The 25,575-nt window shown below is 33.9% G+C and overlaps 4 protein-coding genes across 9 annotated transcripts; all 4 read right to left on the bottom strand.

Moving 5' to 3' along the window:
• Positions 1–347: 347 nt before the first annotated feature.
• On the bottom strand, positions 348–7,050 carry LOC100793881 (fanconi-associated nuclease 1 homolog). 5 transcript variants are annotated; one of them, XM_006602947.4, is made up of 15 exons: positions 6,843–7,050; positions 6,664–6,766; positions 6,141–6,568; positions 5,954–6,058; positions 5,480–5,738; positions 5,333–5,395; positions 4,915–4,989; positions 4,674–4,795; positions 3,534–3,604; positions 3,365–3,452; positions 3,131–3,271; positions 2,840–3,060; positions 1,948–2,221; positions 1,584–1,817; positions 348–1,087 (listed from the first exon to the last, which is right to left on the bottom strand). In XM_006602947.4, exons 1-15 carry the CDS (start codon positions 6,972–6,974, stop codon positions 638–640), a joined length of 2,766 nt encoding a protein of 921 aa, XP_006603010.1. In that variant the 5' UTR covers positions 6,975–7,050; the 3' UTR covers positions 348–637. The 5 variants fall into 5 exon arrangements, with proteins under 5 accessions (XP_006603010.1, XP_006603011.1, XP_006603012.1 ...); XM_006602948.4 differs by having other exon boundaries at positions 348–1,072; XM_006602949.4 differs by having other exon boundaries at positions 5,480–5,687.
• A 1,799-nt stretch (positions 7,051–8,849) lies between these two features.
• BZIP55 (bZIP transcription factor 55) lies at positions 8,850–15,762 on the bottom strand. 2 transcript variants are annotated; one of them, NM_001250063.2, is made up of 14 exons: positions 15,474–15,748; positions 15,211–15,284; positions 14,082–14,162; positions 13,287–13,362; positions 13,016–13,080; positions 12,294–12,395; positions 11,490–11,579; positions 11,345–11,419; positions 11,230–11,262; positions 11,039–11,119; positions 10,820–10,882; positions 10,469–10,531; positions 9,734–9,802; positions 8,850–9,334 (listed from the first exon to the last, which is right to left on the bottom strand). In NM_001250063.2, the coding sequence occupies exons 1-14, from the start codon at positions 15,514–15,516 to the stop codon at positions 9,200–9,202; spliced, it is 1,050 nt and encodes a 349-aa protein (NP_001236992.2). In that variant the 5' UTR covers positions 15,517–15,748; the 3' UTR covers positions 8,850–9,199. The 2 variants fall into 2 exon arrangements, with proteins under 2 accessions (NP_001236992.2, XP_006601867.1); XM_006601804.4 differs by lacking the exon at positions 9,734–9,802 and having other exon boundaries at positions 8,914–9,334; positions 15,474–15,762.
• Positions 15,763–17,700: 1,938 nt separating this feature from the next.
• LOC100793351 (probable xyloglucan galactosyltransferase GT14) lies at positions 17,701–19,856 on the bottom strand. The gene has a single exon (XM_003551762.5). The coding sequence runs from the start codon at positions 19,854–19,856 to the stop codon at positions 18,255–18,257; it is 1,602 nt and encodes a 533-aa protein (XP_003551810.3). The 3' UTR covers positions 17,701–18,254.
• A 3,286-nt stretch (positions 19,857–23,142) lies between these two features.
• LOC100792827 (probable xyloglucan galactosyltransferase GT14) lies at positions 23,143–25,246 on the bottom strand. The gene has a single exon (XM_006602946.4). It carries the CDS (start codon positions 25,075–25,077, stop codon positions 23,443–23,445), a length of 1,635 nt encoding a protein of 544 aa, XP_006603009.1. The 5' UTR covers positions 25,078–25,246; the 3' UTR covers positions 23,143–23,442.
• Positions 25,247–25,575: the final 329 nt, after the last annotated feature.

Genomic DNA, 25,575 nt, shown 5'->3' with positions numbered 1-25,575 from the left:
ACACCCTAATTAATAGCTTGTAGACTTTAATGGACACGAATGAGATGCATACTATTCTTCGTATTGATATAGGCCCCCATCAAATGGAAAAATCAACAACCCAGCTAAATATTAGAGCTGAAATGACATAGGTAAATGATGTTTACTGTAGCAATTGACTGGAATAGGTATCCTACACACTTTTGACAAAGACAAACGAGTTGAAAACGGTAACTTGTTCTAGATATATTACTTGTGCGATTGAGTCTGACATTACTATTCATTTTCATTTATGGACAAAGAAATTAATTTACACAAGATTAGCCCTTAACATACAGAGAATTAAGACAACATAAGGAGACTAATTGGATGAAGAATCAGCAAGTGAAAGCATAACAGCATGAATGTGTTTTGATTTGGGCTCCAATACGTCATTAGTTCATTGACTCTATCGTCGTATACTTCTCTTCTGGCGGAGCTACTTTCGATCTAGAGTAGTTCATTCATGGTATAGAGCAGTTCCTCTTCTTTCCAAGAGTAATGCTCGTAAATGAATAACGAACATCAAAGTGAATTTCCTCTCGCGATGAAAAATTTGCCAGAGCAATAAACTTCAATGTCTAGTAATTTTAAGCAACTTGTAATGATTTGTGTAGATCTACAAAGGTTTCACTTTACAAACCTCAATCGTAAATCCATAATCCAAAAGCAGCAATAGCCATGCTCTCTGCTGCTCAGAGAGTCGGTCCCTGGGGCCTTTCACTTCAACAAGCTTGGCTTCACCACTGTATTCTCCATGGAAACGCCATAGCAGCAAATCCGGCATTCCACTAGACCAGCTCCGATAGTCTTGAGCCAGAAGTTTGCAGAGAGATGCCAAGCAAGTGCCCCCAACACAAGAAACAACAGCGCGAAGCTCATCTAAAGAATGGCAGCCCCAATTAACTCCTCTACATGCTGTTCCGATATGTGTTTCCCATGACTTAATAAGAAACTCCTCAGCCATGCCATCACGAATTTGCTGCAGATGGGATTCTATGCTACTCTTTCTTGCAGTATAAAAGTCATCAGTGCCGAAATCTAAAGGAGCATTCTGTAAATTCAAAGACTAATAAGTAAAATTACAATGTGTTTAAAAAAAACAGAAAAATTAAAATGAATGAATATAACTGGTTATATTCAAACACACAGAGTCTTCTATCAATAAAAGTATTTTTTTAACCCTATTAAGTAAAGTTAATCAACATAAAGAGCAGCTGATATAAAATGAAGACATCGGGCGAATGGTTTATATATGTAACATGCCCCCCTCATACTAGAGGCCTTGGCTTGATTCCTGGACAATGCAAACGACTACTTGCCAAGTATTGAACCACAAGCATTGGTCAAAAAGACTTGCTACACAGGTAACGTAGAGGAACAATGGAAGGGGGACTAGGGTAAAAAAAAGGAAGAAAAAAAATTATCTTTGTCAACAATCTATACATGAAACTTAGAAAGTTTTATTTCATAACATCCCATGACACATACAGGAAATATATTAATGCAGCACAAAGTTGAAAGCTGAGAAAGATAGGAGGTTAATTACTCACTAAAAAATGTACCTGAAATCTAGTATAGAAGACATTTGGCACATCAGCATATATGACATCCCACATAAGAAGCCCAAAAATGGTTAACCATATGCCACTCTCTGCATGGACACCTTGCCATCCACCTCCATCCCCGGCATAGTAATGCAAAGCAATCTCTTCCACTCCACATTGTTTCCCCGCTTCATTGTAGTACCTATTCTTTTCTCCCAATTCAGAATTCAATGGTCTCCCTTGAACAAAAACCTGAATCAGCATGAGCCACAATGAGATGGCCATAATGTTAAAGAAAATCAGTAATATCAATTTGACAAGAAAACGACATGAGCTAATCAAAGTGAGAATCATGGAGACAATAAACAATAAAGCAATTTACCTCAGGGATCTTCCGCAACGCAGACCTAGAAAAACTAGGAACTTTCCAGCGCCTTGGTGGTTTCCCTAGGCGAAGAACCCGCCTTTGCAGTGCCATTCTTGAACCAGCACGTATCCATGGATCCAGCAACCCATTTTCAGCTACTTGAAGGCTCTCATCAATGTAGCCAAGGTGCTCCAAGTCAACTGATAACCTCAGTGTCCAATATCCTCTTCTTACATCGCAAGTGAAAACATTTAGCAACCATTGGAGTAAGTTAATAGCATCAATGTACCTGAGAAACAAATGTCACTTCTTCAATATCTGTAGTGCACAAGATAAAAAAACTAAAATGGTAATAACACACCCGTGTAAGCAAATATATAAGCTCCATCTATTTGTACATAAATAGAAACCAGGTAACTATGAGGTATGAACACAAGTGATGCTGCTGCATCAGTGTATTTTATGAATGAAGAAATTTACTATTCATTCAAGAATCTGGACCACAAGTAATTGGATATCCCACTCCCACATCCATTTAAAGAAGCATATCAAAGACATACTTGCTTAACATCAAATATAGAATTATATTGGGCAAAATCTTTTGAGCTAGAGTTGTATGGAAGGATAACATCATCATTGAAGTTCATTTAGTTAGGAGCAGGATCTAGAGTTCATCTTTTATATGTGAAGCTATTTCACTAAGAATGGTAAATGAATTCACTAATGAGGTTGAGGGATGAAAAGGTGCAAGGACATGAGCTGTGTAGAACTGGAGTCAATAAATCAATGGCGTTATTTGTTTCGGCCAGGGTTGCAGTAGAAGAGGGTGTGCCCTATACGTTTTGACGTCATTATGTATTCATTCAACCAAGATTTAAAGAAGTATATATACCACAAAATTCCATACCTGTGCTCCCGCTCAAGGAAGGAAATCCCTACTGTGACCACTTTGGAGTATACCCATGATGATGTAAATACATGACGAATTGAAGATACTGATTCAGAAGTTGAGCACTGGATGGGAAAATCAGTAGATACACAGGATTCAGCTATATTTATGCACCTTAATACCACGTCAATTTTGTTTGCATCAAGAGCTTCATCCGTAATTTGTGCAACTTCAATGGCCTGAAAACCTAATGTCACACATGGAGGGAGGAACAGAAGACTATTCAAATCTCTAAACTTAGACGCGTACCTCTTCGTATGAGAGCAGATTATTGCGATTTGAGAAAATTGGTTCTGATATTATGCAGTTGTAAGCTGGATACTTTATTTTTCCCATATCAACAAGTAGAAAGGACGAGAGATCCTGTTCTCCATTTAAGAAGAAAAGTCTCTGCAAAAGGAATATCATTTACATCAGATCTAACTACTACCAAATATGGCTGAATCCTTTAATCAACATAAGCAGTAAAAGTCAAAGAGCCACCTCAGTGCGCCACATAAGAGATTCAGCTTTTGAAGAAATCCTAATACACGAACCAGTTCTATCCAAAATCATAGTTGATAGTTGTGGCCTGCATACAACATGAACCAAGTATTAAATAGAAGACTATTTGATTCCACAAATTATAAAAGTGCAACTAAAAATTCAATACCATGGTACACTATTATCTGTAGAAAGAATAGATGAAATCAGATGCTGCTTCTTCATCCCATGAACGCCACTCTAGAACATTAATAGAATATACTAAATTCAATAGCTAGCTCATAAGAGAATTGACAAGGACTCAAGGAGAGGCAAACACATGAAATGCATTACCATTGGTTTATGATTACTTTATTCACATCTATGTTTATATAGAGAAAGAAAAATAAGTTCAATTGTTTGGCCCGTATCTGTCCACACAGCATGTCTCTTACTATGTAGTCATCAGAAGCCAATCATTAATTTAGGAGCATCTACTATGGATACAACAAACTTTTAAAGGATCCATCCAAAATGCTCCACTCACTTATGATAGAAGGCACACATATGGCTAGTACACTCTCTCCTAAAAAAGGAAAACAAATTAAGAAAAAAAGTAAACCAAAAGAAACAAAAAGGGACGGGGATGCGTTATGCCTATATAAGTTCTAAAATATTGACACATAACTTAATTGACCAAATAAGTAAAAACCATCTATTTGACAACATTTTGCAATACACGATAAACTGTGCTGCTGATAAAATCAAATCAACATTCAACACAAATCAGATCATTCTCCATACACAGTACACACCAAAATTAATCATCCATCCAAAAAAAACAAAAGCAAATCCTACAAAACATGTCTTTTTCTAAAACTAAAAGGCTATTATATAATATTCTGATGTTTTTCATTTATTTTAAAAAAGAACAAAAAAGAGTAATAACCTAATGGGTAGGCACTGAACATTAACTACTAATTTCATTGCCCAACTTGGCAACTTCAATAACTTCTCTTGAAGCAAAGTAACAAACAATAAACTCATAGAACCTTCAACAGATAATAAATTTGTCCGTGATACATTCCACAACAAGTAAATTCATATCACTTCATGTGTACTAAAGGCAAAAAGTATTATATAATAACAAAAGGAAATTGATACCCAGGTTACAAACTCATGGAGCAAGCAACTTGTACACAAAGTAAGGTCAACTGCATTCTATGAAAAACTCTAAGAAAAACATTATTTGCATAATTAGTGCAATCCATTCATAATAAAGTTTCATATGAAAATATATACCACCCAAAAACTAGTAATTGATTCTAACCTTTTTAAGCAAAATGCACCAAATTTCACGCAACTCACAGACGCTGAGGATATTCAAGATATCATTCAGATCACTCTCACATAGTTTATTTGCATCTTCAATAGAATGTATGTATTCTTTCTCTGCAATATGATCATACCAAAGCTACAGGTTACAAAGGTGGAATAAGGTTTAACATCAAGGAATCAAATTATATTTTCAGGGAAAGAAAAAATAAGCTTTACTAATTATATTGAATTACCAGCAAGTCCCTTGACTGCCTTTTGAGTATCCACTATTTCAGGATATGATATATTAGACATGCGAAACCAAGGTCCTTCATGAAAATCAAATGTGAAAAATATATCAACTCCAAAACAAGCAACAATTTAAAAGATTACTAGCTAGTCCAGTAAAATCAAAATTTTAACCAATAGACATTATAAGTTATAACCCTGACACACTATGATTTCTACTAGAATATACATGGAATCATTTCTTTTAGACGCACAGATGCACTACAAATCAATCTTTCAGAGACAACAGGCACTGCCATGACATTAATAATCATGGTTCTACACTTGGGATGTAGGTAATATGGCACTGTACCAATTCTAGTGCCTCATGGCAGACAACTGGCATGAAAAATAAATTTGGTAACAAGATAAATTTCAAATAACCTTTTCTAGTGTATAGCCGGATAAAAAGCCTCTGACTATCATTTGAGAGTAAAGTGAATGATTCTGTCCAATCAAAACCATAGATAAGACATTGTTTGAAATATCTGATAAAAAATTAAAGAAAATTAATGTCACGAGTATTAATACCCATATAGGTTTTTTCATCTTCTGTTAGAAGGTGAATATTATTTCTTAACACTTCATGTAGCATAAGACCAAAATTCAGCTGATACTTTACAGATGAAGGAGGATTCCTGCTTGCAAATTCAACAACACGTTGAGCATTTTTCCATAAGCATTTAAAGGTCTCATTGGCATATTTGCTTTCACCATCTGATGTTCTGCGGCACATAATCTGAATTGGAACAATATCAAGAGAATGTTTGGGAACAGAAGTAACATGTCCCTGGAACAAGTTCCAAATAAAAAAAATGATGAGGACCCTTACACATTTAAAAATGATGTTCTGTGTCTGTTCCACCTATTTTAACTGTTCATTTATCCTAAAAGACTGCAATCCTTACACATTAAATTGAAACCCTTTTGATGTCCTGCATCAATTCAACTTGATAAAGGCACATAAATGCATAAACTCATTATCAGACTAAACCTTTTCAATACCTGAAATCCAAAGCCATAGTTGTCAATTAGAGGTGATAGGTATTGTGCTAGCTCACGGGGGAGAAAACCTAATGACTTACCGCACACAGAATCCGCAGAAACAACCTGAACCAAGAGCAACAATGAGCTCCTTGAACTACATACAGAACAGAAGATATAACTATTATAGAGGCAAAAAGAAACAAACCTTAATGGCATTGGGGTCCTTGACATTTTGAGGGTCCCTCAAAAAAGAGATGGCGGCACCAGCACACATTTCTTCTGGATTATCAGCATATTTCCTGCCAACGATGAATGTTTCAAACGTGGCACCAAGCACGTCCTCGGGTTTGGAATCATCAGGCACATCATTGTTCACGGACGAGGAAGATAAGGAAGTGGCGGCAATTGTAGAATCAAATTCGGCCTCATGATTTTCAGGGACTTCTTCTTCTTCTTCTTTTTCAGACTCGTCGTTCTGGGGCAGTGGCACGGGAGAATTGTTACTGTCGTGAGTGAGATTCTGAAATTTGGGTTTGGAATTGGATAGGGTGAAGTTTAGCTGAAGGAGGGTGCGTTGGGAGAACTTTCGTTTTGTTGATGGTGTTGTTGGTTTTGGTTGAGAGAGACATGCATCTGAAAGTGTAAATTGAGATGAGAAAGAGCGAAGAAAGATTGAAACAAGAGAGAATATATAATATATATGTGAATCACGTTAAGTGCATACATACCGAGATGAGAGTTTATGTGGTCGTTGTCCCCGGGAAGGCTGCGGCCGCAAACAGGGCATTGTACGTCGTCGTTATTATCTGATTGCGGTGGCTCTTCAACAGCCTGAAAATGAAAATGAAGAGGTATCACTCGTGATATAAGTAACAAGGAAGAGATCAGAAGAAATGCGATGCGATACCTGGATAGGGTTAGGGTTAGGGTTAGGGTTAGGGTTAGGATCGGAGAGGATAGTGTGACGATTAGGAAGGAAGCGTCTCCGTTTACCGATTAATCGAATCAAGCTTTCTCTGCCAGTAAGTACCATTCGCATTGCCACTGCCACAAACTGCACAAAGGAAAAGAGAGGGAAATGATGAAACCCTCAAATCTCCCGCCACTTTCACCATTTTATGACTCGGTAAATGAAATTTAAGTCCAAGATATCTCTTTTGTTTTTATTAGAAAAAGAAAAGGAGAGTAAAGTTCCAAATTCATAAATATTTAAAAATAGTATAAATAAATATATAGGCTAAATTATATTTTTGTTTTTCTATGATTTTCATTTTACGGCTTTAGTTTCTTAATTTTGCAAAATCTATAATTTTAGTCTGATTATTGAATTCCTAAATTATTAAGCCACTTAACTTTTTTGAATTATAATATAAACATTATATTATATATAACAAAAATTAAAATATATTTTTTAAAATGCTTATTCAATGTTAAATTTAATTTAAAAATAATAAGTTTATATAACAAAAATACATAAAAAAATTATAACTTGGACGAACTTTAGGCCTAATGCAAATAGGAAAATATTGCACCAAATTGCGCCACTATTTTCACCTACATTGACCGAGAGAACAATATGAACATAGCAATTTTGGGATTAACACTGCACCCCCTCGTGGTCCTTATACCTATCTCAAAATATCTTTATAATAATAATATAACAAAAAAAAATTACCATCTTACAAACAAAAAAACAATATCATCGTATTATAAGGCACATGAATTTCAGATTCAATAAAATAATATATATATATATATATATATATATATGGTTAATTTTTTTAGGTAAAGTTTAATTGTTGTTCATTATTATTATTACTCTCATTTACTAATATCTTATTTGAGTAATTGAAGGACCTCTGTAGGTACTCTCTCCGACACATTAGTGAAGATAGATATAGATACGCACAGTATATCACATCAGAGAAGAATTACAGCTTTTTATCCTGATATATGTTCAAACACAACTAAGCATAAAAAAGATGTCATTTTTAATTTATCATCTAAAATTCATTTTTGTCCATTTATATACTTAATATTTTTTTATATACTTAATATTTTTTTATATTTTACTGTAATATTACATCATCAAATCTAATCACTTAATACATATCTAAATTGAAGTCATATTATTATTTATTATTTAACATATTTAAAAAATTCAATTATTATATTTTATTTTAACTAATAATTTTAAAAAAATGGTTACCATGGTTCAACAACTATTTTTGTTTCTGCTTCTCTTTCCTTTTCTCTCTCTACCCCCACTCTCTAAACCAAGACAATCTCTACCTCCTCCAAGCCAAACTCCAATTCTCCGACCTCAAAATGTCATCTCTCCGACTAGAACCACCACGACACCACACCATGCAACTGGATTGTTGTCATGTGTGATGTCACAATCGGAGGCATTGCTGCTTTCAACCTCTCTGACACCGTCCCCACCCCCGCCCTATGCAGCCCTTCCTTTGCCTCCCCCAACTTTTCCAAAAACAACCTCAACACCATCCTCCCCACCGCCGCATTCTCTGCATGCACCACCATCAACCACCTCGACCTCTCCCAAAACCTCCTCTCCAGCACCATCCTTGCTCATGGCCACTCGAACAATTCCTGTCACTACGATCATCCCAACATGCATGCATGATTCCCATGCAATTGTAAGATTTGCCGTCATTCATGATGGAAGAAGAGACAGTGGTTGTGGGCAACAAGGATGATGGAAAATAAAATATTTTGGTGTACACATTTATATACTCATTTTATTCTTATAACTAAATTTATAATTTATTATTTTATTCCTATAATAACTACCTTCACAAACCAACCGCCTACTTTTGTTATTTTTTCTTTTATTAAAAAAAGTTGGAAAAACAGGCACATAGTTAATTAATAAAAAAAAAAAAACTAAGGACTATGCTTAACAAGATTTTACATCTAATTCTCAAAATTCAAAAATAATACGGTGAACAAAAGGGTTTAGAACAATTCAATAGTGACTCTTTCCTTTACCAGCTTTCCCAGTTGAATATCGGACAAATTCTTATTTTAATTTTAATCCTAATGAAACTCGAGAGAAACAGCCTCTCTGCTGCAAAATTTAATGCCCAGTCGTTTATAATTTGGCTCGGGCATACTATAATTAACGGTTCATAATTCTTCTGAACAGTCACCAACTGGTGAAGATTTTCAACCCCACCATAGGTCCAATAATCTATATATAGTTTACTGCGGTCCAAAAAAGGAAAAAGAGACATGCTACTGTTAACTAGTCGAACGAGTTTTTTGGACTACTGCATCTGTCGCACTGCGAGTTCTTGTCAGCAATGGACCATAGACGCCAGATATCAACCCAAACAAGCCAGAACTAGATCCATTGCTTTTGTCTACTTTAGGTTCCTGAAAAGACACATACCCAGACATAAATAAGGGTAACACAGACGATAAAATCAAGCAAATAAAAATTAAATTACAACTGGAGACACAAGTCAAACCGAATGGGGTAGTTTTTATTTCCTTGTAAAAATCACGTAAATAAAAATATATTTTTGCAAGGAAAATATTTCATTTCACAAATATCGAATATAAACTTGTCAACTGTTAGACACAACCCACAAATATATAAACCACTTAAAATTATCTTAAAAGTTAAAACGCACTTAATGGGATTGGTTATTTTTGGTAGTCAAACATAGCCAAGCATCTCTAGACATGATCTCGTGCGAAAAACTAATTGTTTCCTAGTGATGACTCTTTAGGAAAATAATCTGAATTTACCAAATCAGAAATTTTGCAAACCTGGAAAGATCCACCAGAAATTGATGGAGATGGTGGATCCGTAGACAATGTCGGTGGCAAGGATGCAGTCTGTTAGCAAAACAAATGGTAGGAAGAACTAATGATCAACACAAATAGTGAAGCAGCAGTAAAAGCTTTCAATTAAAAGCAAATTTACAAAGGCTGCATAACATTTATGATGGGTTTGGATGAGTGGTAAGGAGAAGAGAAAAATGACACAAACCCTTGTGTAGAAGATATTTAATGAGATGGGATGGAATGGGAAAGTCTTGATAAGTACAGGATTGTGAATGAACAAATGCACCAATAGCCCCACCCTTAATTTGGATATATGATTTTCTGATTCTTGATGTAGAACAACTGCTAGAGCCTTTCAATTGCATTACTAGGTTCGAGGTTTGCTTGCTTGTGTAAGTGAGAAGGGAAGATTGAAAATAAGATGGAATGAAGAAAAAATAAATTAAAGTCATGGCTCAAAGTGAAAATAAGTATATTTTATTTTCCTATTTCTCATGTTTCTGCTAAAGGCAAGTGTACATTCATCTCAATTCACCTACCAAACTATGCAGATACTAAGACCATGCATGTCCAGGAAATATAATCATAAATTCGCTAACTATCCACCTACCGAACCAAGCAGATACCAAGACCATGCATGTCCAGGAAATATAATCATAATTCATAACAGACTAGCACAAGTTTAAGTCTTTATTTGTATATTTATATAGAAGTTACCCTTGATGATGGCGTAACTGATGGTGGCTCAAGAGATAGCCTAGCGGAACCTGACTGTGAACCCTGTATAATTCAGATTACAGAGTAAACATAGGAACAAGTTTCAAAGGAAAGTAAACAAGGGAAAACCTTGAGGGGTGGGGGAAGGGGGAACTACAATATAAAACCAAACTTGACTGCATTCATTCTTTGGCTTATAGTTAAATAAATTTACTAAGCTAATGAACAAAATATATACTATTAAACTAACAAGACATCCTATAAAATAGCCTATTATGCCTAATTGATAATAACAGTTCTCCCAAAAGGCATAATTGCATTGATAAATGGGATTTGAGGAAAATGCTTTACCCTGGAAGAGGGTGAAACTGGTGGAAGCTCAAGGGCTGGCCTGGAAGAACTGGAAGAAGATGCCTATATAATATAAAAATGTCTTAGTATATTATATTATATACTATATACAGCAAACAAATAGAAAGAAGATAATTGAAAGCAGATCTGAAATTAAGACTGCAAAGCCAAAGCCAGAAAAAAAATATCCATCGTAACTAATGGAAGTCTGGTTCATGCCTGAATATACTCTGTGGATCTGCTATTCTCCAAAGTCTTGGTAAATTGACACAACATGTTCACTCCTTCAATTGTGGCCACCTAAGCAGATTAAAGCCGGTAAACAGTAAATCACAGATATAAACAATATTCATAACCTAAAAAAGGTCTATAATTAAATTATGCAGTGACTGAAGTCAAATTGACCATACCTGCTTCTCTTCTATTTCTTTAATTTTAGATTCCTGAGAAGCCAAGTAATCAGGTTTAAGTTAAAACACCCAACAATAAATTAAAGAAATAACTGAATTGTTGCAATTGATTTACCAGAACATGGACTGCAACATGAAAAGACTTCGAATCTTCACTTATTGTATCTGCTTTCCGTTGAATTACATATATCTGCAACAGGAGATATTCTATTGTTAAACAAGGAAGAAGACAAAATTAGACATAAAAAATCCTTACTCACATCCTCCCTGGTACTTTCAGTAATGGCAGCACATTCTTCTAAATTTTTATCCAGACCGTTGATTCTTGCAGATAATTTCTTCTTGGTATCCTGAAACCATTGCAGATAAGTAATTTTTCATTCTCAATAACTTCATGGTAAAACAACTGTCAGTGTAATTCTTAATGTCCAGATAAAGAAAGAAAAGTAAACTGAGCTGAATGCAAAATTTAAAAGCATCATCATTTATAGAACACACAAAGTTCCTTTTCAAAATTTTGTTTGAAATATAAGATTTGTTCGATTCAATAATGGAACCATACCAATTTTCACAACGAAAGTGATAAATGTAAGTTATGCACTTAACGAGGTCACAAAATATTTACATGAATAATATTACCACAAAGGCTTGACAGTAAAATCAAGCTCAAAGATTATTTGAATGCAGTCATAATAAAGAGAATGAGCTCAATTAAGTAGTATTTTTTGTCTCTCTGTTGATCTAAATGACACATTTATCCTAACGTGCACTTCCAGTGTTTCAGGGGAACCACACATGAGCTCGATGTATAAAACATGAACAAACTAAGATCATCATCAAGTTCATATGTTACGTATTTTCTAGTTCAAAAGCATCAGAATAAATAATACATAATTATGTTACTAAAAATATTTAATGATTTGCTCCTTGACATTTTGTTATATAGCTGTACTCTAGTTAACAGATAGTTATCAACTTATCATTCATTGTCATCTTTAATAAAGAATGTCTGGTTTTGACACAGTCTAAGAAGAGCAAACTATGCAATAAAAGGGAAAAATTACCCCAATTGATTCATAAAGCTTTCCCATCTGATTACCAATTGATGTGCAAGCATCAGACAAACCACGCCTTGTTGCAAACATCAGATCAGGAAGCTTCCATCCCTGCAAACGCACAAGAGCCATAAAACTCATTCATAAGAGAGTGGGGTAGTTGAAGATTTGGAGATAGTATGGTGAGATAAAAGAAAATTCATTTTTAAAAAAATTAGAGAATAAGTGAACTAGCAGCCAGCTGCTCAGGCATAAAGTTTAGTATAGCTAAATTCATGTACTATGACAGATCTAAGTGTAAGAGAGAAGGGACAAGCCTTCAAGAATTTGTGGGAATAATACATGTAGATTTTTGTAATATAACAAGCAACAAAATTATTGATTTTCTTCCATAGTTTTAAGAGTTCTCTTTTTGGGTGCATAAATTTTATTCCCAGAAACTAAAATTCCTGGATTTGCCACTCCATGCAAACCTGCCAACTAATAATCATCTAACAGCAAGTAATGGATAGTTGATTCTGCTCTAAATTATGTGGAAAATATTAGTAACATGAGTTGAAATTAAGTGGAGGGAGAGAAATTAAGTGGAGAGTATCCATGTGCAAAGAGCAGATGGCACTCGTTATAAGCACCAATATTTAAATTCAAATTAGCCATAAAGCTTCCAACAAGAATGTATCACTACAGCATCCTGTTACTTAAATCAACAATTGAGAGAGAAAAGACATTACCTTCCACCAAACGTATCCATATCCTACCACAACAATAACAATCACTGTTGCATATTTTCTCCCACCTGTGCATTTCCCAAACAAGTCAGAAAATAAAACAGGAGTAAAAAATAATAAGGAAACATTGTTTAGCTTGTGTAGAGTATGGAGACAGCCCACAATTAAAACCAGTTATCATGGGTTTGCAAATTAACACGTCAACATTTATTAAATTGCTGAAGAAATAACAAAAGGCCCCTATAATGTGTATAAGAAAGTAGCTAACCAGTACCTGTTCCACTTGCATTTACAATAGTGATTGATCTATCTCTAGCAAGAAGTTGTAGTTCCTGCCGAAGACTGTTAACCTGTAGATTAACAGTTAATCAGAATTTTCAATTACCCCTGTATTGCTATATTGGTATATATTTACAAATATAGCATTTGTTTTAGTAGCCAATTCAACAGGGGGGAAATAAAAATCCCACTTCAACTGCTAAGTGCTAAAAGATATAACTTTAATCATATAAATGTTTTTATTCAATTCATAGAATGTCAGAACTCAGCATTATTAGCACTCTATATTGGGAATCTATGATAAAAATGAATGCACAGTGTAACTTCATAAATTCCCAAAGCAGCAGACCCAGCATGCACTTTAACTTTAAATAATTTATGATCAGATCACAACCTACTTCAGAATGAATGTTGTAACAGAATCAATGCTATGAATTATAGTACTTGTGACCCAGTTGTTTGTTTCAATTTTGAAACATGCAGCAGAAGCTATTTTTAGTTCTCAGACAAGTACAAGGTTAATTGTTAAGATTAGCATTAACATTATATACATTTACTTGTACATAGCATATGTTCAAAATACAACTTCAGGTGTTATGAATAAGACATATATATGAGTAAAAAAAATATGCATATGCTCAGAACTCAAGTCATGTATATGATTCACTAAATGATGTTCAGCATGATGCATGAGACTAAACTTAACTAGACAAAGAACTATTCCTAATTAAAATAAAATTAAATATAATCAATAATGAAAAGGCAACAACAACAACAACGACATGCATACCTGAGCCAACAAAGCATCATTATGCGGCTGCTTTTTAACAGTTGGAGCAGGATCATCGCTTTTAAGTTGCCTCAAAACAACCTGGCAAAAAAGTCTACAATCAGTAAAAAGCCTGCATACTTGATTACCAAGAATAAATGACAGTTACCATATACTCACTATATTAATAGAAATTGGACCCAATCACAGATATAAAATAATAGCAACCAAAATATTGCCAAACTTGGGATTTTAGGATACAAGACAAGTTGAAAGAATTTGCCTAAACTTCTCAAGTACATACAACAACAACCAGTGTATCCCAACAGGTGGAATCAGCCACATAGATCAAGCAGGGTTCTATTAAAAAACCAAAGTTTTAGTAAAACTATTTAGAACATGGTCTTTTTACTATTTTTTAATAGTGTCTCCTAATATTTCCTTGGCCTTCATCTAATCAAACTATCTTCCATATGTTTCCTTTGATCCATTTGTCTCACTACTAGACTAGAGCCTCTATTGGCCTTCTTACATGACTAAACTACCTTAGGAAAGTTTCCATCATCTTCTCCTTATAATCACATATTATACCCAAAATAGTCCCCTTAACAGGAATCCCATATGTATGCCATTCTCATCTATATTGCTTTGTAGTGTACATTGTAGTAAAATAAATCAAATCCTATATGTTGCCATTCTCTTTTTGCTTGCATGAGTTAGAGCATTATGATAGTCTTCAACACTATTTTTTTTTGTTTTATAAATTCGATTTCTGAAATACAATTCCCCCCATACCCTTACCTTAGGTCTAGAAATTGCACCCCCCATACCATAAACCCTCTCCTACACATTCACACAACGTAGCTACAGTACAGACTAGCTCTCCTTGAACTTCTGTTGTTTTAAATATCATCTCAATCATACCACTTTGGACACCGAAAAGAGGATAATTGCATCTTAAAACATGGGAGGGGTAGCAAAATCATAAGCATCATTTACCGAGAGGGAAAAAAAATTGCATTTATCAATTTGTACCCGTCAGCATAGTTCATTAAATGTATACATCCTTCACTAGTGGAAAAAAAATGCATACAAAAAATAACAAAAACAGCAGCACCCAGAGAAACATGTTGAGCTTTCAAAACCCAACCTTAAAAGCACCAGAGGCGAGACCAGAGACATCTGGCAGACGCCCTTCTTTTGCAATTACTGAACCAGCTATACCTAAAACACAAACAAGCAAACGAACGCATTTCAGTGAGGCATTCAAAATTCGAGTTTCGTCGAAAAACCTAGATTAACGTGCCACCACGAGCAAACGAACCTAAATTGAGATGGCATCAATTTTGGGGGAAAAAAAGATTTGGAGAAAATAATTAAAATTAAATAAAGAGAATGACAGTGTGTGTGAACCTGCGCCGACGAGAATGAAGAGCTTGCCGAGTGAAAGAGCCATGGCGCCAGTGAGTCTGAGCAAACAAGCTAGCGCACTCTGTTGCGAAGCATTTAGCGCGAAACGATGCGTTTAGGATTAGGCTATGTGCGATTGTGCGTTGAGATTGTTTATGTTTGGGCACTGGTGAGAATTGACCAGCGAGACAAAGAAGACAATGAAATCGAACAAACCCTTGCGATTGCGGTGCTCCCTGCTCCTTTGTTTCCTCAGTGGACGACCCTAGTTTTGAAGCTGTGAAAATAAATAAAAATACTAGTATATTAATAGTATATTCCCTTTCTAGTTGTGCAACAAACAACAATTACAAATATGAGTTTAGAGTGTGTTTTGAATGAAAGATGGAAATATTATTAAAGATAAACTTTTGTACTTTTTTTATTGGGACCTATTGGTTATACTCTATCTTTTATTTTTCACAAATCCATTATATTCTATCTCAATTCAAATTTATCTTTATTTTTATATTTTTTATTTTTTATCATGTAAATCAAGCATACCATTAATACTTATAAAATATAGACTCATATACAGTATAAAACAGTTTTATATAATTAATTAATAAAAAAATATTATTCATAATATTTTTAAAATAAAAGAAAATAAGTGGATATATCAATAATGTATTATATTATCATTAAATTATAAATGATTATGTAAGATAAGTTTGTTATTTTTTATAATAATTATAATATTATATTCTTAAATAAATAAATTTATATTATTATCTAAAGGAAGAGAGATAATGTAGAATACAAAAATTGACATAAAATATTAATGATAACACCTCTCCCTCATTAAACAAATTGACAAATTTTAAAAATCATACCAATAATAATAAAATATTTCATATGATTTATACATACATGATTACTAAATTCTTAAAATAATTATTATTTATGTTTATAAACTTATCTCTTTTAATTTGAGATTGGATTACATTGTAAAATTAATTTATTCTGCAAGTATATATGAACTAATTTTCTATATTTATCACTATGAACATGAGTATAAAAAAATGGAGGAGAAAAATCTTTGTCATCAAATTTGTAAATACAATTAGCAGATCTCATTTGCCTAATTATCTGTCTGGTTTCATGTCAGATTTTTTTACCTTATTTATTAGAAGTTTGGATAACCAGGCCATTCTTCCTTTAAGTGGTTTCCAAATTCTTCAACATTGTGTCGCCCAAGCCATGAAGATCCCTATTTTATTGTTATTATTATTACTATTATTATTAAGTGTTAATTTAATTATTATCTTTCATTATTGTGGCTTTTTTTTAATACTAATGTGCCCAATAATCTATTTAAAAGAATAATCTGTATTCAATTTTTGATATGTGAAAAAAATTAAATCAACCACAATCATCACATTCCATGGTTTAAAGATATAACTTAATCAAATTAAGATAGTTAATATTTATGATTTCAACATTCATTCTTTTTTAAATATTTAATTATTATTATTATTATTAAAAATAATTTATTGAGTGAATATCAAAATTGAACTGTGTCATGACGTAACAAGTTATGAATCGTGATTACCATTTGCCACACAATCAGGTAAGTGACATTAAAACTGTTAATAGAGAAAAAAATGTAGGGGACGAAAAACGCTAAAAAAAATATTTAGAAATTAAAAATAAATTTGACAAAAAGTTTAGAGATAAAAAAAACAAATTTAATCCTAAAATAATCTGTAATATTCCTTTTTAAAAAGTAACGAAATATGTGCAATATTATGTGATTTTCCGGCTAGTATCTTATTATTTCTTTCTTTTTGTCTTTTAATTATTGGTCAAACAAAATCGAATATGGCCTGAAGCTAGCCTTGGACAGAGGCTTTATACACATCATCGTTTGAATCTGATCCTACAGACGACGGTATCCTACTATCCTTGGTCTCCCAACTCTGCAGGGATGACCATGTGGCATAAATCTCAAAAACATCTAAGTGCAATTAAATCAAATATTAACTCACTCACACCAAAGTGGTTGGTCATTAATTATTCAGTTTTATTCATCTAATACATTGTAAATGTCATGGATTTGGTGACCAAAGTAAAGATAAGTAGTAGGAAAATTGACTTACACTCATGAATATGGATTATACCACAGTTAAAAGTAAAATTAGTTTGTTATTACATCAAAATAGGATATAGTTGGACATGGGAGTGTCTTTTCTATATATTAAACTATCTTACATAGTATTTCCTCAATCACAAGGAAACACCGGTCCACCTTGGAAGAACTCCTATCTTGGCCTTCTAGGCATCAGGCATGCCAGAGTCAATACTCTCGAGAAATGTGAGTTTGTAACTTTTAATGGAAAAGATTAAACTCAACACTGAAAACTGTATTTTGATCATACATATATATAAACCTAACGAATAAAAAAAAATACATGTATGTACCTAGGACATCACCACTTTAGAATTGAGATTGAACCTTCGCCTTAAAACTGAATAACAACGCAATATTGTTGGGGCAAAATACATAAGATATGTCTATTCTGAAAAAAATAACAACAATAAACCCTTATCCCACTAGGTCAAAATCAAAATGAAATAAAAATGCAACTAACTAACAACATCATCTGCCTGCAAAAGAGTGCCTTTAAAATCCATCTTGAAAAGGGTTATATTTTTTGAATTTTATTTATTTAATTTGTAATTTCACCTGAGTTGATAATCGAACCTGAGGCAAAAAGAAACATGAGCATCCTTCTCTCCTGCACGCTAGGAAATGGTATAATTGACATTTGTGAAGTTCCTTCTTGCTGCTTCTATTCTCCCAAGAATTCCCTTAACTGCTATATCAAATGCATCTTCAATGGTCTCTAATCTAGAACTTGGATAACGATATATTATCCTTGGAATAAGTCTTACAATCTCCTTTCTCATTGCCAACACTTCACTTTTTGGAACTCTAGACAATTTCTCATTGATCATTACTCTCTTCTCTTTGACATCTCTTTCTTGTATGTACACAGAGTAGCTAGAACCATTTCTGGGCAAATGCCACAAATATTGGTTATATGCTGATTCTGGATGAAAGAAAACAGGAATGCAACCTGCCAAAATTGAGTCAAAAGTTGATCTCCTAGTGAATGAATCCCCTGGAGGCTGTAAACAGAAAACTGAGCTCTGAAACACCTTTGTAACATGCACAGGATCATTGCAATAATTATGACCATCATTGCAACTTAGAAGTTTGCAACTCCTAGAGGATTGGCATTGTTTGATTATCTCATTTCTGATGGAGGATGATGAATTAGAATTAGGCCTTGGAGCACCTGCAAATGAAAACAAGTAAGGCCTTTTCACTTTTATCATTTTTTTCTGCCACTGAAAAACCTCCTTATCCTTGGAGGGGTGAAAGTAAGTTGGATATGGGATTGGAAACTCATTGACCTTTGAGCCAGATTCAATTAGCATAATTGACATGTTTCTTGCTTCTGGCAAAAGCATTAGCTTGGTGCCCCAGTCATCATTATTTTCTGTTCTTCTCCTGAAGTCCCAACCAACTCTCCCTACAACCATGAAATGATCTCTACCCCACATTCTTTTCCATTCGGGTTGTTGCGCCAGCCATTTCACTAGTTCTTTTGGTGAAGCATCTCTGATTGAAACATTGAAGCCTCCCCACAGGTACTGACCCACATCAAGGCCAGCATAGTAGGGTACATATATAGCAGAAGCCAGTGAGGAATCATTGGTTAAGCACTTGTAGTTCTTCATTGTGTTATGGAAAATAACCTCAAGTGAAAATTGGTTAGTTGCATACCAGCTTTCCTTCAACAGAGCCTTCTCCTTTGATTTCTCAATAACCTTCGGTCCAAGGCCTAAGTTAGACATGTAAGGGCACATATCATCCCACTTCATGAGAGAGTGACACCCCTTCAGCAAATCCTCATTGAACCTGCTAGCAAGATCATAAACATAGACATATTGACCTGAACAAGAATCCAAATTTCTTGTGGACAAATTTGAAACAAGTCCAACATTGTCTCTATTCAAAGGAGGGGAACTCATGTGGACTCTCTTATCCACTTCACCATGTGCTGCAGGAACTATGGTCTTTGTGTGATTCTCTACAATGTACCTTGGTATATTGGAGGCCCCACTTGATACACTATTTTGATTGGTATGATTAAATTTTCTAGGACAATCGGCATTTTCATTATAATTGAAAGAAGAATTTGAGGGTAAAAATGTAATGCCACGATCACTCACAGCCATATAATAGTCCCAGAGAAGTAATGACATACAAAAAATGAAGGAGGTGAAAAACACAAACCGGATTTTATCAAAGTACTTGCTCAACGGAGGGTTGTCCATGTTTTCTTTTTCGCCTTTTGAGATTCAGTAAAAGTGAATGTGTTTTTCTCTGATGATATGGGGAGAGGGTGACATAGAGAGATTTGTGTAATGCAAAGTTTGTGTGTGATTTGGGGACTTTATCAAAGGAATGATCTGATATGGAAAAGAAAAGTGGAAAAGATATTATTGACATTGAAAATTTCCTTTTTTACTTGAAAAGACTGAATAACAATGGAAAGTAATCAAAGCATTACTGTTTAATTGAAGAAAGCATTAAAAATAAAATCATGCAAAGGATCAAAAACCAAAATTAATAGTACTGTAATTCCGTACATGAATATTTCTCAAGAGATGTGCTTCACAACATACATTCAATGCATTAAGATTGAGATTCTTTTATTATAATATTGATAATCATACATATATGTTTATGATATTATACGGTTGGGTCCAGATCTTGGGCAATGCTTCCCCATTATCATTTAGTATCGAAATGGTCTTCATTGATTTTCTATAGTTGTTCCAGAGACACCAGATAGCAACACCATAGAGAAGCAGCACAATGTAGACCTTTAGGCTTCAGCCACCTTATTTATAACTATATATATATATAGCCACCCACTATATGAAATTCCAAAATCCACCTTTTATATTATAAAAATCGAAATCTACTTAATTATTAATTAAAAGTTATAGTTTTTATTTTACTTATTACTAACAATTAATTATTAAAGTAATATTTCATTAAATAAAATTATTTTTATTTTTAGATTAAAATTTTCAAGATCTATTTTTAAATTTTAATTTATATTTTTTATTATCCATAAGTTTTATTCTTTTATTAAAAATTTACGTTTTAGGTATATTTTGAATTTTTACAAATTACTGGTGTAATGGACTGGATAATTTTTAGTTATAGGTGATATGAATATTGCAAATATATATAACTGCTGAAGTAATTAATGATATAATATCATGTAAATTATAAAAGCCTGTTTACAAATTATTCATTGATTTTTGCATCTTAAGTTCAGTAGAGTGTGTAAATTATGATAAATCCTTGATACCAGATAAAAAAATAAAAAGAGAACAGTATTATTGCTAACTTCGTTATTTTTGGGGAACAGATCCAAGAAGCATGCAAAAAGGGTAGTACACGATACTATCATTATCCTCTATCATTATGGCCTGAACAATTAGACATTCAACTCGTAGTTGCAAAGATTAAATTGCAAGAGCCGAGTTCTATCAACTGATCTATATTCCCCTGAGCCAAATGAAGTATGCACGAAGGAGTTAAGTCAGTTTTCTATTCGTTTTCTTGACGCAGTGGAGCAGTTCACTGGCGCCATGGACAAGCCCTGGTTTGGAGGATTTGCTGATTGGGAAGTGATGGAAACGGGGTTGATAGTTACATAATTACTGGGTTACTGTGAAGAGGTTGAAAGATGCTAGTTGGAACTTGGAAGAGTGCGTTCAGGGATCACATTTTCCTAATGGCAGCAGCCCTTCTCCCTTATTCACGGTATGTATGTATGTATTCTTATTTTTTAAAGCTTCTTTAATCACACTGCAAGTGATTGCTCATTCATTATTTTTCAGTTTTAATTCGTATAATATATAATTCTCCTAAACTCAAATATTGGGAAAATTAAATAATTAATGTTGGCCTACACTCATGAGTCATGATCATGAATAATGGGTGAATATAAATGGGTTCAAGGGGAGTGGTTTGCTTGGGAAATCCAAGTGTTTAAGAGGTTTTTAATGGAGATCGAAGTGGCTGTGTTGGATTATTCATGGAGGTGGCGGAAAGATCAATCAGGAAACTACATACATAGCTTTGTGAGATCTTCAATTCGGTTCTTGTATTGATGACACTTTGGCAAATACTTGGAATCTGAAAGTCCCTCCAAAGATCATTTTTTTTTCCTTTGGAGACTTGTCAGAAACAGGCTCCGTAGTGGTGATAATCTGCTAAGGAGGAACGTCGTGGTAAGTGGTGGCTGCTTTTTTTTTTTTTTATCTGAGAATAAAAAACAGTGTTAAGGAAATTATAACAAATCACGCGTTATATTCAACCAAATGAGTTAGACTACCTTAACTAGTGGTGACATTTATAGTTGTCATTTTGCTATGGTTGGTTGGGTGGATCTGAATAGTTACTTACCCGCATCTGTAAAATCACACAACTCACAGCACGAGTTTTTGTTGCTTGGAACAAAGATTATGCAAGCAAGTGAAGAGTAGTTTGGTGGGGGTGTTATATGTGTACTCTTGGAACACATTAGATAATATTGATTTAAACGAAAAGATCTTTCATAGGCAGAACATCATACAGGATATTATTTTAATTTCCATTCGTGGACCTGACTCAAGAATTTCGATGCATCCTTTTCATACTCATATGTTCAGTGGTGCTTGAATCCAGGTGTGTGTTTGAAGGAGTAGCATGATCCTCTTATCAAATTTTGTTATTGAACTGCTATATGATTTAGTGATCCTCAGGTTTGTTGTTTCCTGACTGATGAGTTCTGTAGTACTGGATTAGTGCTAGTGTATTTACATTAAATTATAGGATTACTATATCTCTACTTTAAAAAAATTACAATGAAATAATATTTTTTATCTTTTTATTAAAAAAATTAGTGAAAAGGAAGATGTCTTAAAAATTATGAAAATTGATGGTCTTATAATTTTTTAGAAGTGTATCTATTTTGAATGATGAGAAAGATAGAAAGATAACAAAAAATACGTGAGATGCAATAGGTCAAGTGAAGAGAAAGAAAAGGAAAGATAAAAAAACAAAAAATGATGGAAAAAGGGTTATAAAAAATAACAAAAAAAAGTATATAAAATCATTATTGAAAAAGTATATGCCCGTATTTATGTATTTCTTTCTTCTTTAGAAATGAATTTCTACAGCATATACACACACATCAGTCGTCTAACTCAAACATCAACGGTCTACTACTTCAAACACACTATACATGTCCAATTGGACACATCACTAAAGACATTCGGATACATATTAATTCTTCCTTGATTAGAGATTGATTACTATTATTGTATTGGATATTAACAAAACATATTCAGATTTTTGTCTTTGATTTTATTCCTAAACACCCCGTCTCATTAGCTTCAGAATTCTTCATTTCCAACCTCAAATTCTTTGATTTGAGAAATAACCCTGTTATAGGTTCAAAGATTTTCTTCTACAAATAAATGAACCCCATACAAGGTAGACGAATAAAAAAATACATGTATGTACCTAGGACATCACCACATTAGAATTGAGATCGAACCTTTGCCTTAAAAATGAATAACAACGCAATATTTATTGGGGGAAATACATAGGATATGTCTATTCTGAAAAAATAACAACAAAGTCTTATCCGGGTGAAAATCAAACTGAACTGAACATGCAGCTAAGTGACAACATCTTCTGCCTGCAAGACCATTCCAAGTTCTTAAAAGAGTGCCTTTAAAATCCATCTCGAAAAGGGATATATTTTCTGAATTTTTTTATTTAATTTGTAATTTCACCTGACTGGATAATTGAACCTGAGGCAAAGAGAAACATAGAATCCTTGTCTCCTGCACATTAGGAAATGGTATAATTGACATTTGTAATGTTCCTTCTTACTGCTTCTATTCTCCCAAGAATTCCCTTAACTGCTATACCAAATGCATCTTCAACGGTCACTGATCTAGAACTTGGATAACGATATATTATTCTTGGAATAAGACTTATTATCTCCTTTCTCATTTCCAACACTTCACTTTTTGGAACCTTAGACAACTTCTCATTGATCATTACTCTCTTCTCTCTGACATCTCTTTCTGGTATGTACACAGAGTAGCTAGAACCATTTCTGGGCAAATGCCACAAATATTGGTTATATGCTGATTCTGGATGAAAGAAAACGGGAATGCAACCTGCCAAAATTGAGTCAAAAGTTGATCTCCTAGTGAATGAATCCCCTGGAGGCTGTAAACAGAAAACTGAGCTCTGAAACACCTTTGTAACATGCACAGGATCATTGCAATAATTATGACCATCATTGCAACTTAGAAGTTTGCAGCTCCTAGAGGATTGACATTGTTTGATTATTTCATTTCTGATGGAGGATGATGAATGCCTTGAAGCACCTGCAAATGAAAACAAGTAAGGCCTTGAAACTTTTATCATTTTTTTCTGCCACTGAAAAAACTCTTTATCCTTGGAGGGGTGAAAGTAAGTTGGATATGGGATTGGAAACTCATTGTCCTTTGAACCAGATTCAATTAGCAAAATTGACATGTTTCTTGCTTCTGGCAAAAGCATTAGCTTGGTGCCCCAGTCATTATTATTTTCTGTTCTTCTCCTGAAGTCCCAACCAATTCTCCCTACAACCATGAAATGATCCCTACCCCACATTCTTTTCCACTCGGGTTGTCGTGCCAGCCATTTCACTAGTTCTTTTGGTGAAGCATCTCTGATTGAAACATTGAAGCCTCCCCAGAGGTACTGACCCACATCAAGGCCAGCATAGTAGGGTACATATATAGCAGAAGCCTGTGAGGAATCATTGGTTAAGCACTTGTAGTTCTTCAGTGTGTTATGGAAAATAACTTCAAGTGAAAATTGGTTGGTTGCATACCAGCTTTCCTTCAACAAAACCTTCTCCTTTGATTTCTCAATAACCTTAGGTCCAAGGCCTAAGTTAGACATGTAAAGACACATATCTATCGACTTCCTGAGAGAGTGACACCCTTTCAGCAAATCTTCATTGAACCTGCTAGCAAGATCATAAACATAGATATATTGACCAGAACAAGAATCCAAATTTCTTGTGGGAACATTTGTAACAACTCCAACATTGTCTCTATCCAAAGGAGGGGAATTCATGTGGACTCTCTTATCCACTTCACCATGTGCTGCAGGAACTATGGTCTCTGTGTGATTCTCTACAATGCGCCTTGGTATATTGGAGGCACCACTTGTTACACCATTTTGATTGGTATGATTAGATTTTCTAGGACAATCGGCAGTGTCATTAAGATTGAAAGAAGAATTTGAGGGTTTAGGCATGTGTGCTTGTTTTGCATCATTCATGTTGAAAAATAAAAAGGTAATGCCATGACCACTCACAGCCATGTAATAGTCCAAGAGAAGCAATGACAAACATAAGATAAAGGAGGTGAAAAACACAAACCGGATTTTATCAAAGTACTTCCTCAACGGAGGCTTGCCCATGTTTTCTGTTTGGCCAGATGTTTACATTAACCCACACACCATGCTTAACTAATTGAGCTGAAACCCTTCATTTTGTTTGGCCTTTTAAAATTCAGTTAAAGAGAATGTGTTTTCTCTTATGATATGGGGAGACATAGAGAGATTTGTGTAAAGCTTTAGTGTTATTTGGGGCCTGTATCAAAGTTATGATCTCATATGGAAAAGAAAAGAAGAAAAGACATTATTGACTTTAAAATATAGTAATGAGTATTCCTTTAAGTTGAGAGGAACAACTAAATATTTGGTGATTTGAACTAATGTTTTTTAAACACTAATTTTTAATTTTTTTTTATATTTTCTTTTTTCTCATCTTTAATATATTTATCAAATTTTCTAATTATTTTTTTAAAATAAATCATAATTTTATTATTATTTTACATAATTACTTCAGTTCAGCGTTAATCATATCAAAATCTTATAATTTAATAAGTCAATTTTTTAAGTTTCAATTAAATTTTT

This window comes from Glycine max, chromosome 18 (genome assembly GCF_000004515.6).
Source record: "Glycine max cultivar Williams 82 chromosome 18, Glycine_max_v4.0, whole genome shotgun sequence".
Lineage (NCBI taxonomy): Eukaryota > Viridiplantae > Streptophyta > Magnoliopsida > Fabales > Fabaceae > Glycine > Glycine max.
This window is presented reverse-complemented; position numbering and strand designations above follow the sequence as displayed.

What these genes read in the sequence shown, in the direction of transcription:
- LOC100792827 (XM_006602946.4), bottom strand. Translation starts at nt 25,077, where the DNA reads ATGGGCAAGCCTCCGTTGAGGAAGTACTTTGATAAAATCCGGTTTGTG.
- LOC100793881 (XM_006602947.4), bottom strand. Translation starts at nt 6,974, where the DNA reads ATGCGAATGGTACTTACTGGCAGAGAAAGCTTGATTCGATTAATCGGT. An exon ending in ACTATGGCTTTGGATTTCAG is followed by an intron (nt 5,739 to 5,953) that starts GTATTGAAAAGG and finishes AACTTGTTCCAG; the next exon opens with GGACATGTTACTTCTGTTCC. An exon ending in ATCTGCTCTCATACGAAGAG is followed by an intron (nt 3,061 to 3,130) that starts GTACGCGTCTAA and finishes TTAGGTTTTCAG; the next exon opens with GCCATTGAAGTTGCACAAAT.
- LOC100793351 (XM_003551762.5), bottom strand. Translation starts at nt 19,856, where the DNA reads ATGGACAACCCTCCGTTGAGCAAGTACTTTGATAAAATCCGGTTTGTG.
- BZIP55 (NM_001250063.2), bottom strand. Translation starts at nt 15,516, where the DNA reads ATGGCTCTTTCACTCGGCAAGCTCTTCATTCTCGTCGGCGCAG. An exon ending in GATCCACAGAGTATATTCAG is followed by an intron (nt 10,883 to 11,038) that starts GCATGAACCAGA and finishes TATATTATATAG; the next exon opens with GCATCTTCTTCCAGTTCTTC. An exon ending in CAGTTACGCCATCATCAAGG is followed by an intron (nt 9,803 to 10,468) that starts GTAACTTCTATA and finishes TTTTGCTAACAG; the next exon opens with ACTGCATCCTTGCCACCGAC.